The 12,757-nt window shown below is 38.1% G+C and overlaps 1 protein-coding gene across 2 annotated transcripts in view; it reads left to right on the top strand.

Annotated features, from left to right (window-relative positions):
- LOC127624094 (sestrin-1-like) overlaps positions 1 to 12,757 on the top strand; it is a 58,284-nt gene that overhangs the window by 42,687 nt on the left and 2,840 nt on the right. The window contains exons 1-8 of one of the 2 annotated variants that reach the window (XM_052098752.1): positions 9,568 to 9,772; positions 10,636 to 10,701; positions 10,870 to 11,070; positions 11,171 to 11,353; positions 11,550 to 11,777; positions 11,967 to 12,114; positions 12,261 to 12,373; positions 12,464 to 12,654. In XM_052098752.1, coding sequence (XP_051954712.1) covers positions 9,671 to 9,772; positions 10,636 to 10,701; positions 10,870 to 11,070; positions 11,171 to 11,353; positions 11,550 to 11,777; positions 11,967 to 12,114; positions 12,261 to 12,373; positions 12,464 to 12,654 — 1,232 coding nt within the window. In that variant the 5' untranslated portion in view covers positions 9,568 to 9,670. Of the gene's footprint in view, positions 1 to 9,567; positions 9,773 to 10,635; positions 10,702 to 10,869; positions 11,071 to 11,170; positions 11,354 to 11,549; positions 11,778 to 11,966; positions 12,115 to 12,260; positions 12,374 to 12,463; positions 12,655 to 12,757 lie in introns of those variants that run through there. The other variant, XM_052098751.1, reaches the window with a different exon arrangement.

Below are 12,757 nucleotides of genomic sequence, written 5' to 3' on the forward strand. Positions count from 1 at the left end.
TTTTACCTGTAAGGTGGGACTTTTGTTTCTCTATATCCAATGCCTATGTTCCAATTTCTCTTATTCATTTTGATAAAAGTGGTCCGTCTTGGGCTAAACCATCTTTGATAAAGTAAAACCATGCATGGTTTCTCAGTCCCTACTACCATAGTTGTAACATACATTTTATTCCCAATATAATTCTGCTGATATATAGAACTACTGTATATAAATGTAATGTTTAGTATGAATATATCTAAGATTCATAAAAATAAGTTTAATCCATTTTAAACCTTTTGGAAAACATACTTTTTCCAAACTTATTGTAGACAATTTTGCAAGAATTTGGCATGTATTGTTAGTGCAGTGTCCAAACTTCTCAAAACTTGATACACATGAACACTAGGAAAATATTGTGACCAAGTCACGTTTCATCAATTTACAAACTTCTAGAAGAAAATCCTTACAATTATGAACTTTGATTAAGGAAATGGACCCTAATGCTCAATATTTTCATCTTTATCCTTTGCACACTAAAAATCAAGTAAAAACAATGTTCTTTTTGACCAGTGATCAAATCTGGATTGTGTGTTTTCTTAGGCATGTTTGCAGAGGTCTAGTTGCAGTTGATGTGAAGTGTGTGGGGTTGATGTCTAATGTACTGGGGTTGTTTTTATACACACCTGAGACCTAATTGATCCATTATTAGTCACAGGTGAAGCTCATATGAGAAGGCGACAACACTTATGTCTTTGCAAAAATTGACTCAATGGGCTTTACCAAGCTGTGAATTTTAGAATACTTTTTAACAGTTTCGTTTTGCACTGAAACAGTATTACAAAAGCTGTTGGGATTAAAATGAGCCATTTCTTGTAAAAAAATCTTGATTAGAAATATATTTCAGCGGCACTTCAGGTCAGTTTGTACACAAGCGACAAGACTTTTGTAAGGGACTGTATATTGTTTAATTTGGCTGTTGCTTGACAAGTCTAGTCTTTCCTGCTGCTGGCCTGACCATATGGCTCCATAACATGATGGTTATGTGTGTGAGTGTATGAAGCCAGTGTATATAAGGAGAGTTGGAAATCATTTGTTCACATTATATTTATTATAAGAGTTTGTCCAGCCTAAAAGTAAAACTTCTCTGGCATTTGACTCTTGTATTTATACATTACTCTCTGCTTCCTGTTTGGTATGACCAAGATACCAGTTCAACATTTTATTGGTTAATTTATAGCAATTTCCTGACATGTTGTTCAGCGTATGAGTCTGAGTCTGTCATGCCCCCCCGCCAGATATATCCTCGTCTCGCAGATTGAAGAATCAGAAAGAATGAGTCGGGAGGTGGGGGTGGTGTGGGTGTTCAGATGGAACATTTTGGCACACTTCCTCATTTTGTCTTCATAAATAACTTTAATTTTCCTTACCTCCTCCTTTCTCTCTTTCTAATTTTTGCAAGCACGCATCCCCCATCCTGGGAGTGATTTTTGCTGTATTAAAAGGAGAAAACATGGTTGTTTTTAACCTACGATTGTAGAATAAATGGGTTTGAGCATGCCTGGATCATTGGTGACTGAACAACTGGCTTCCCCATCATTCTATCAAACACGACTTTAAGTCAAGATGTTTTTTATGAGTTGTGCTCTTTTTAAATATACAAAGAGTCATTGCTGTTTTTGACAAGTAACAGAGTCTTTAGTGATTTACTGTTCAGTTTGCTTGTTCAGCATCTGGACAATGATTCTATCTAACTGCAAGCCAAACCAGCAGTGTACCATAAGGATATCAAGAATCTAAAATATGAAAATGTCCTAATTGTTTTGCAACTTCTTTCTTTCTTTCTTTTTCTTTCTTTCTCTGTCCATTATTAAATAACTCTCAGCAAACAGTTGCAGAGGTAAGCATGTTTGAATGGGTTCTGTAAAGCATATAGAACATATATAAACATGCAATACAATGTGGCTATGAGCAGAACCTGCCTACCTTGACATGTTTTCATATGTAAGTGATATTTAACTTGTTGCCAATATATATGCCTGTGCATATGTTTTTAAATTTCAATGCAAATGTGCTCAAACTCTCTACTTTATGTTCTGAGGATCTCTTGTAAATTATCTCCTTTTTCAAGAATGGCAACTTCTACAGCAGTAGAAGGGAAATCTAGAAGTCTCTGCTGGCCTGTACAAGCCTTTCCTATACAATTAAATATTAAGTGGCTGCTTTTTGACTGTGGCATGGCCCAAAGCCCAGGTCTTGGCAGTTTTGTTTGGCTGTCTGGTAGGGCACAGGTCTCATCTGATATTGATGAAGGAAGAGGACACGGCAAGTGAAATGAGTTAACCAGAGCTTTTTGTCCTCTTAAAATGATTGGTCTATATCTCACAATGTAAGTAGAGGTTTATGAAATGTTAGAAATATATGTTGTTGATTCTCACATAACAGGTCCTGATATATATTATTTGAAAATGACATTGGTACTTAAATTCACCAAAGTGGCATTCAACTGATCACAAAGTATAGTCAGGACATTACTGATCTAAAAAACAGCACCATCACTATTTGAAGAAAGTCATTTTTGATAAAATGTAGACAGGTACTAGAAAATCACTTGTTATATCAAACACAGCTGAAAGATATTTGGTTAGTTAAATGAAGCTTAACATTGTCTTTTTGTTTTTTGTTTTTGTTTTTTTGAGTTGCCACAGTATGCAATAGACTGGCATGTCTTAAGGTCAATATTAGGTCAAAAATGGAAAAAATGAAACCGCTTTCTCTAGAAACTCATCAGTCAGTCATTGTTTTGAGGAATGAAGGCTATACAATGCTTGAAATTGCCAAAAAACTGAATATTTCATACAAAGGTGTACACTACAGTCTTCAAAGACAATAGATGCCTCACATGTCCTCAGCTGACAGCTTCATTGAATTCATCCCGCTCAAATTCAGTTTAATTGACAACAGTAAAGATAAGACTCAGGGGTGCAGGCCTTATGGGAAGAATTGCAAAGAAAAAGCCACTTTTGAAACAGAAAAACCTTTATGGATCTTAACCCCATTGAGTTTTCGTGGGATCAGCTAGACTGTAAGGTGTGTGAGAAGTGCCCGACAAGACAGCCACATCTGTGGCAAGTGCTGCAGGAAGTCTGGGGTGAAATGTCACCTGAGTATCTGGACAAACTGACAGCATAGAATGCCAAGGATCTGCAAAGCTGTCATTGCTGCATGTGGAGGACTTTTTGATGAGAACTCTTTAAAGTAATTTTTTTCAAATTGTAATAGTAATTTTTTAATGTTATTAATGTCCTGACTATACATTGTGATCAGTTGAATGCCACTTTTTCTTCCATAAGAGCAAAATCTATAAATATATATATATATATATATATATATATATATATATATATGATGTGTGTGTGTAGCATTAAAACAAATACAATTAAGCCTATTTTAGGACCATTAAGATCTTGTTTGTTACCTCTCCACAGGTGTTGACTTTTCACTCAAGAGAGAACGGGTGAGGAAGGTTGTTAAAAAGATATGACTCTGCTACATATTTATTTTTGTTTTGAGGAAATGCTACATGTGTTCTGTGGTCTAAATGAGGAACAAGTGTTGTTTTGTTGTGCCTGGTGTATTGCTGCCTGTCGGAAGCAAGTGGTCTTCCTTTGAACAGAAGTTTGAGGGATGGTAATGACTGCTAAGTTGCCCTATTTATCAGACCAGTTTTATAGTGATTAAATCATGGTTGTATTACAGGTCATTCAAGAGCTTATGTAGTTTCTTTACAGCAAGCCATAAATGTTCATCAATCATGACCACTTATTTAAGTTTTCCCCCTCTTAATCTTTTCTTTTTTTACTTCTTTGCCATTATGTTGATGTATGCTCAGCTTAGTTTATCATAATGTTTTGGCACCTTGTTTATGTATTTGAAATTTTGACAATTAAAAAAAGTATTGGTTGTCAGTCACTGTTGTAAAACATATTCTGCTTAAAGGGATAGTTCACCCAAAACTAAAAAAAATCTGTCAACATTTACTCACTCAAGTTGTTCCAAACCTGCATGACCTGCTGTAAGTCATAATGTTAGCCTCAGTCACCATTCATTTTCATTGAATAGGAAGAAAATGTGCAATGGAAGTGAATGGTTGACTTTGCCAAACATCTCTTTTAGTGTTCCACAGAAGAAAAGAAAATTATACTGGTTTAGAACAACATGAGGCTGCATGATAACAGAAAGGTCATTTTGGGGTGAACTATCCCTTTGCTATACTTATATATAATGTCACGCTAAACATAGCTGAAGAGGACGTTCTCCCCTTTATGTGTATTAAATTGGGGAATTGAAGTGTGTGTACAGGTTTGGGTGGTTTACAAGGACATTTTGTTAGGTTACAAACTGGTAATTACAAGGGTATTATGCTATAAATGTGGTTAATGAGGGCATTTCTAGTGTCCCCATAAGTCAAATCGCTTAAATGTACTAAACAATGTTTTTTTGTGAGGTTTATGGGTAGGGGATAGAATATATATTTCATACAGTATAAAAATCATTATGTCTATGTATATTCCTCATAAGGATAGCCGCACCAACGAGAGAGAGAGAGAGAGAGCGAGAGCGCCTGTATTGTGACAGCTGTGAACACTCCTTGTTAAAACAACATCCATGGGAACTTTGGTTTCCATGGATGTTCCAGGGAGAGAACAACTTTAGCTGTTATTTGTTTACCTATATGTTTTAATATATATTTATGACATATTGTATCAAAATATCATATGGTATAATCACCTAGAGAAAGTATACAAAAGGTCAAAGAATCAAGAATGGCATGTGTAGTGCAGAATAATCTTTTATTATTATTTCTAAAAAATAAAAAGAATAGTTTAAAATAGTATTCATGTTTAAAAATACCATTGTCCACTAAATCAAAATCATGTGGTGCGTTACCAATAGGTAGCCATTTTGCCATTTCTTCTTAGTTATAAAATCAAATTGGAACTTGACGTTGAATTGTTTTAAACTAGATTTAATCTTTAAATGATTTCTTATTTTTAACACCACAGACAACCTTATTCGTCAGTGACTGATTATATATAAAAATTAAAAACAGATTTTTCATTTCTGGGTGAATTATACGTTTTAAAATGCAGTATATCAGCACTGTGCAAAGGTCTTAGATGCATTATATTTTTCACAAAAATAGTTTCTCCCCAATTTGGAATTCCCAATGTGCTCTAAGTCCTCGTGGTGGCGTATTGACTCGCCTCAATCTGGGTGGCGGAGGAGGAATCTCAGTTGCCTCTGCGTCTGAGACCATCAACCAACGCATCTTATCACATGGCTTGTTGAGCGCATTACTGCGGAGACATAGCACATATGGAGGATTCACGCACAAATCACCACGCATCCCACCAAGAGCGAACCACATTATAGCGACCACATGGAGGTTACCCCATGTGAATCTACCCTCTCTAGCAACCGGGCCAATTTGGTTGATTCGGAGACCTGGCTGGAGTCTCTCCGTACGCCCTGGATTCAAACTCGCGACTCCAGGGGTGGTAGTAAGTGTCTTTACACGCTGAGCTACCCAGGCCCACTTAAAATGGTTATTTTATATATTCTGCTTTTAGTGTATCAGTAGAAAATTTAAAATGTTCAATATTGCCTTTGCAAATAGAATTGAATAGAAAAAGAACAAGGAGCCCTACAACATATGACATGGTCCCCAGAGAGCCTAAATCTCAACATCATTGCATCAGTCTGGGAATTTGTATGACAGTAATTGTTAAGTGAAAACTATTTATGGCACTATTTTTTAAGACATCTTCACTATGCAACATTTTTCACAAGTTCATTAAACTTTTGCACAGTACTGTAAATATATACTGTATATACAGTATAGTTGCTTTTTTTAAACATATAGTTTAACCCATAAATTTAAATTCTGTCATCATTTACTCACGCTCCTATTCTTCCAAACCGTCTTCTGTGGAGCACAAAAAGAGATGTAAGGCAGAATGTTAGCCTTTCATTGCATCTTTTTCCAATACAATGAAGGCGAATGGTGACTTTGACTTACATTCTGTTCACATCACAAGCTTTTGTATGACTGAGGTTATTCTGCCTAACATCTGCTTTTACGTTCCACAGAAAACCAAAAAACAACATGAGGGTGAATAAATGAAAAAGCGAACTATCCCTTTCAGTGTTACTCCTTCTCCTTGCAGTTTTCAGAGTAACTTTTAATGTTTTTGTGTATGGATATGCGTGCTACTGTGCTCTGCAGTTTGTGCTTTGGGAGTGCCATTTCCTCTGACTGTCTGTATGTGGATGTGTGAATGCATTTGTATCTGTGTTAGTGGACCACGCCTCTTTCAGGAAGACAGATGCTAGACTGAGCTGCTCAAGTCAACCCCGTTCTCTGAATTCCCCACTTGGATCCAAGTATGAGAGCAAGAGAGTAAGAAACATGGGAAGTTGGGTGGGAGAAATGACACTAGAAGAGGAAACTAGAACAGAAGGAAAGGTGGAAAGGAAAGAAACAGAAGGAAAGGAAAGGTGGATCTGATAATGGAGGAAAGCGGTGCTTGAATGGGTAAATATTTAGTGTCATGAGAAGAGCCATTGCACCAGAGCAGTTTTCTGCCAGACATCGAACTCTCACTTTAGTGCAAGTTCACTTGCCTCTGCCATGCAAAAACATTCACTCAGAAGGTATACAAATATCCAAGCCAGTGAGCACATCCTAGTTTGTTATAGTTTGCAAAGACACAAGAAGACATAAAGAGAATCAAGTTCACAGCAGAATTGGTATTGATTTGTCTATCCCTCCTCCCTATTGTAATGTTGACTTTTAAGGGACATTTGTTTAACACAGACTTGATAAATGTCAAATTGAATGAGATGGAAATTGCAAAAATATGAAGCGCTAAGTTAGTGTGGGTGACCCCATTTTATGAAAGGACATATTCCCCTGCTTTAATTATAATTTTTTCCATTGTGATTATTGTCACACCATAAGGTCTAAAGTTCAAGGCTGCAAAGACTTTAGTCGACTTTTAACACTTTCTCTGTGTACAAAACCTCAGATGCATTTGGTCATAAAACATATAACTTAGACACATTAATTTGAATAGACTCAAAAACGTAACTTCATTTCGAAGTTAGACTTCTTCTTTTTCTTTCAGAGGCTCTACAGTGGGGGTGTGAGGGTGAAAAAAAGCAGATTGGACCCTGAAACTGTTGTTCTGGATTCTGATTGGCTGACTCCTGTTGCTAGGCTTATGTCATTGTGTTTTTTCACTCTTTCTTCCCCGTTCTCTGATAGGTCAGGATAGAACTGGTTCAGACGAGGGCTGTCAGACAACTTTTCTGCCACTTGTTGAACATCCGAAGGCTTGTGGTTTTAGCGTGTCTGCTCGTTCAGCACAAGAAAAACAACAGTGCAGAGACCCACATTCATACAGAGAGGCACATCTACAAACACTCTTTTACTCAGAAAGTGTTCACACCGAATGAAAACTTTTTTCTCTGGCCGACAGTCATGAACAGCGGTTGAGTTGTTTGTTGGCAGAAGTTGGCTGTTGTTCTCACAGCGCCAAGAATTCACCTTTTCAATCTTATCAGTCTCAAACATATTCTTCAGTGAACATGGGTTAAACTGGCATAATCTTTAACTCAAGCAATTGTTTTACAATGTTGTCTTTTAAAAGAAAATGACTAAAATGTATGTGGTATTAATAAGATAATAAATATAAGTTTAATAAAACTAGAGAAAGGGTTTGCAGCTGTCAAATGATAATCTCCTTGAATGGTCCTTTAAAAAATGGTTTTACTTTTTTTTTTTTTTTTTACCTGTTGTTTTTAAAGAAAAACGTGAAATGTGATGTCGATGAAACAAAGACTTTTGGAAGTTGGTGTACTCTTCTAAGAAATGCATGTGATGCATATGCCCAAACATGTTGCTCATGGGTATTTGAATGGCTTGGATAATGCAACAACCAAACATCCTTACTTTCCTTTTCTTGAAGTTATTACTAATTCAAAGAATTGGGTGCTGCTGATGTAGCTTTTTTGTTAGAGCACCAAGCAATTCGATTACTGAACCCATTGAACTTTTGATGCAATGTTTCAGTTTATCAGCCATTTCCAAAGCTTTTTATTACTCTTTGTGTTAAAGGTTGTATTTGCATGAGATTTGAGTATATCTATATGTCCTGGTCTGTGTGAAACGTCTTTCGTATTCACAAATATAACATTGGGACTTTCGGATAAAGCAGTCAAGCCCAAGGTTGTGATATGGTGTGTGTGAAGTAAAGCCTTAAGTTTGTTCTCAGATTATATTTATGGCCATGATCTTTTTTTAGTAAAAAGGAAAGGGTGCCATGGGCCGAAGTGGGTGCAAGGCAAACGCTGACCATTCTCTTCTGTAGGCTTGCTGAGCCATAGGGATCGGTGGGTCTGGTTAACCACCCCCCTCTCCCCAGAGAGAGTGCTGACTCCTGCTCTGGCCTGTGGGGTCTGGTGTGGGACGGTCCCGTTAGACACAAAGAACATGCTGAATAGCTACTCTTCATTGCGTGAGCGATCCCAAAATCAGTACAGGACTTGATTCAAACTGTTTGTCTATATCACTCTACGATATATTCTTCCTTTTTGCATCTTTGCATATATACAGAAAGTATGTTGTTTATCCAAGTAATTACTTTTGCAATTGCAGTTAAATCAAAAACACCTTTAAAATGCATGTGATAGAAAATATTTCTAAAGTTGATGAGTGTTATGCTGGAAATCAGCAAAGGATTGATATTGTATGCATGTATGTATTGTATTCCAATACAGTGATTTTTTTGAGGGAATAGTGTGCTCAATAGTTCAAGGCTTTCAAGGAAAACAACTGTAGCCACCTGTAGTGCATTTTTTTTACTTGGAAAATAATCAATATCTGAGCTAAAAGCGTCACTTAAGTGACTTGACTTGGTCCCTATGTGGCATATTAAGCAGAGGGAAGGAATTGATCTTTGCTTGTTTTTCACTGTAGTCCATGCCGTCATCCTGGTTCACGTCGTCCAGTTTGTTTACTGAAGGAAAAACATCCCCTCCCACTGGCTTGGGCTTCTTCAATCTGTTCTGTACAAGATGTAATATTTCTTCTTCCTTCCTTTTTTGCAGGCCATTAAAATGACCCAGAGAAGTCAAAACATTATTATGTAAAAAGTTTCATAGGAAGTTCAAAACTGTTAAGTATTAACCAACATTTCAAAGATTGTCCAATCATATTCCTCCTGATACTACAGGAAAGCGTAATAAGAGCCTATAGAAATGCATGCGGGACGGTAACGACAATACAAAGACAGTTGGCATATGGCATACAACTTGCACCAACAAAGGGCTTCGGTATTTGATTAGTAATATTCGAACTCCTGTCTGAACTCACTTTTTAATTGCCATTTTTGCCTAAGCCCCTCCTGTAATCCCGCCCCCCTCACGTTGATTGGAGCAACGTAAGTTGTTTTTGCAATGCGATTGGCTGGTGGGCGCGTCAGTCATATTTACAGCCGGTTATTTACCACAAGAGGGCTAGTTAAAAGTGGGTATTCTGCTCTGGAGCTTGAACAGCTGAAATGATCTAGTAGTTTTACCCAATGCCTCAAGGAACTACGCTGAAGCGAATATAAAACAGTCGCTCAGTATGAGGCACGCGTCAGCATCTCATCAAACTGTGGAAAACTCCACTCTCACGATGACAGACTTTTTTAAAATTTGCACACAGTGTGAGCGGCTTAGTAAAAAGGTAAGAAATGTTGATTAGAGGTTGACAGCGAGCATTTAAATGACTGTTTCGTTAGTCTGTACTGTTCATAGTAATTTCAAGCGGCAGTGCAGTACATTCAGGTGTTTGCTGCAGTGCAGTCAGTTCTTTGTACTTCGCTGCCTCATTAACACACTGCTTGCTTGTGTTTCTCTGCCTGTTTTCGCTAGAAGTCTTAGACACTGCTCTTTGATCAAGTTACTGACAGTGTCATGCCCATGTCACATTGTTGAATGGTACTCTTTCGTTAAATCAACACGTTAAAATCATGTCCGCAGAATTCCTATTGTGCGGAGCGCTTAGATGGAGAATGAATGTCTGGCAATAGGCTTTTGCAAGGGGACAGATTACATTACGTGTGTAGTCAAGGTCAATAGTGTTGTTGTTATTATTATTTATTTTAGACTATAGTTTGCATATTTATATATGATTTGGCTCCTTTAGCGATGTTTTATGTCACTTGTTTATTTCTAACTCAAACAGCCTTTTAGGTTCATGGGGAAAGAGAGCTTCTAGATCTGGGTCCTCTCTTTGTGCCTTGGCCAGCTTCTATAGTATCATTGAATGCTGTTTAAGGTGTAACTGTTGCTACTGATTGCAATTGTAATTTTGTTTTGTTCGTTTTTGAAATTCTGTTGGAGAAAATTCTAGAATCAACCAATTGACATTTAAGCTGAGGAAGGATGTTGAAGTTAGTAGTTCTGGGCTTGATGCCATAATGACTTAGATATATAATCCTATTTTATTTTTCTGACAGTGCTTCTTTCAGTACATTGGTTTTAATGTGTTTGTGGATCATGTAATTATGTTATTCAAAGATGCCAACTGGTTTTGATCTATTGCAGGACGTTGGAGTGCGAATACCCAGACCGCTGGGAAATGGACCAAGTAGATTCATACCAGAGAAAGAGGTTAGTTTTAACATACATTGCTGGCTTAATCAACAAATTACAAGCACTTCTAACCCTTGTATTGTTGTTTAAATTAAACTACAGCACTTTACTCATAGTGAAGTGAAACTATTTTAGAAGTACCAAATTCCCCAGGTTTACCTAATTTTTACTCTCTCATTGTCCCAGATACTTCAAGTCAGTAAACTGGACGAAAGAACACAGTCGATTTTTGAGGACGCCTTCGCAGTGCTCGGTCGCCTTGACAACATCTCCCTGGTGATGGGGTTCCATCCTCAGTATCTGGAGAGCTTTCTTAAGACACAGCATTACCTGCTTCAGATGGATGGTCCTTTGTCTCTGCACTGCAGACATTACATAGGCATAATGGTGAGATGGCAGTATTTTTGCTAACTCTTTGCAACTCTCCGGGATGATGCTCAGAAACCACAGTGACAGATTCTTATAAAAGTTTGTCTGTTTTCAACAGGCTGCTGCCAGGCACCAGTGCACATATCTGGTCAACCTGCATGTGAATGACTTCCTGCAGGTTGGGGGCAATCCCAAGTGGTTGAATGGCCTGGAAGAAGCCCCACAGAAGCTGCAGGCTCTTGGGGAGCTCAATAAGATCCTAGCCCACCGTCCCTGGCTGCTCACCAAAGAACACATTGAGGTATGACTTCAGCCTTACATTAACACATGCCTAGATGCCCACAGCTGTTATGCAACTGTAATATGCACAGATAATTATTTTTATGACTATGACGTATTGGGTCAGTCTGGTTAGAGCAGATATAAAGTTTATTGGCTCTAATGGAGTTATTTTGTAATAAATCTGTAGTAATGAGTCTATTCTTTTGATATAACAGAGTCTACTGAAGGCAGAGGAGCACAGTTGGTCCCTGGCTGAACTGATTCATGTTGTGGTGCTGCTCACGCACTATCATTCTCTAGCCTCCTTTACTTTTGGTTGCGGCATCACCCCCGACATCCACACAGATGGAGGACATACGTTCAGGCCGCCCTCACTCAGCGGTTACTGCGCTTGTGATATTGCCAATGGGAATGGTGCCCTGGAGATGTTGGGGAACCAGCAGGTGAGACAGAGGGAAATGGATGTAAAGAGAGAACTTAATTTGCCTTGGAAGCATTTTATCTATTGGTCTGTTAAGTCTTTCAGACATCTGATATAGGAATGCATGGAGTGCAGGGTTCACATTCATGATCTTACAGTATACATGCTGCTGAACTATAAGTGTGTGACTCCCAGATTCCTGTGTGTGTAGGTGTCAGAATCATCTTGCGAGGTAGAGGTGCTGATGGAGAGGATGAAGCAGCTTCAGGAGTGTTGTGATGAAGAGGAGGCCAGTCAGGAGGAAATGGCCACACGTTTTGAGAGAGAGAAGATGGAGAGCATGCTGGTGATCACCTCTGGTACGTGACAACTCCAAATAACTTCTACATGACAATTGCCATCTTGTAAATTGTAGAAGTTATACACCGAAATAACAAATTTAGATTTCTCTTAAAATTCATAGCCAGGATGACTTGCAGTAAATAATTTTATGTTTGGTCAACAGAGGATGAGGAGTGTGTACCATCCAGGGATGTGTCACGACACTTTGAAGACCCTAGTTACGGCTACAAAGACTTTTCTAGGAGAGGAGAACATGTGCCTACCCTCCGAGTGCAGGTAAGAGATATTGAAGTCATCTCACTATCATAACTGGCTTTGAAACTGGAGGCTGAACTAATGATTGTGCACGTTTCATGCCCTTAACAGGACTATAGTTGGGAGGATCATGGATTTTCTCTTGTGAATCGGCTTTATCCAGATTTTGGACAACTTCTTGATGAAAAGTTTCAGATCGCTTACAACCTGACATATAACACAATGGCAACACACCAGGGTGTGGACACTTCCATGCTGCGTAGAGCGATCTGGAACTATATCCACTGCATGTTTGGCATTCGGTCAGTCTCAGACTTTTGTTACATAAATACAGATCTACACTAAATTTATCCAGTTCTTAGTAATCTAAAAAGTTGTATCCTGTTGTGGACAACTTACTGTGCT

Source organism: Xyrauchen texanus, chromosome 30 (genome assembly GCF_025860055.1).
Source record: "Xyrauchen texanus isolate HMW12.3.18 chromosome 30, RBS_HiC_50CHRs, whole genome shotgun sequence".
In the NCBI taxonomy this organism is placed as follows: Eukaryota; Metazoa; Chordata; class Actinopteri; order Cypriniformes; family Catostomidae; genus Xyrauchen; species Xyrauchen texanus.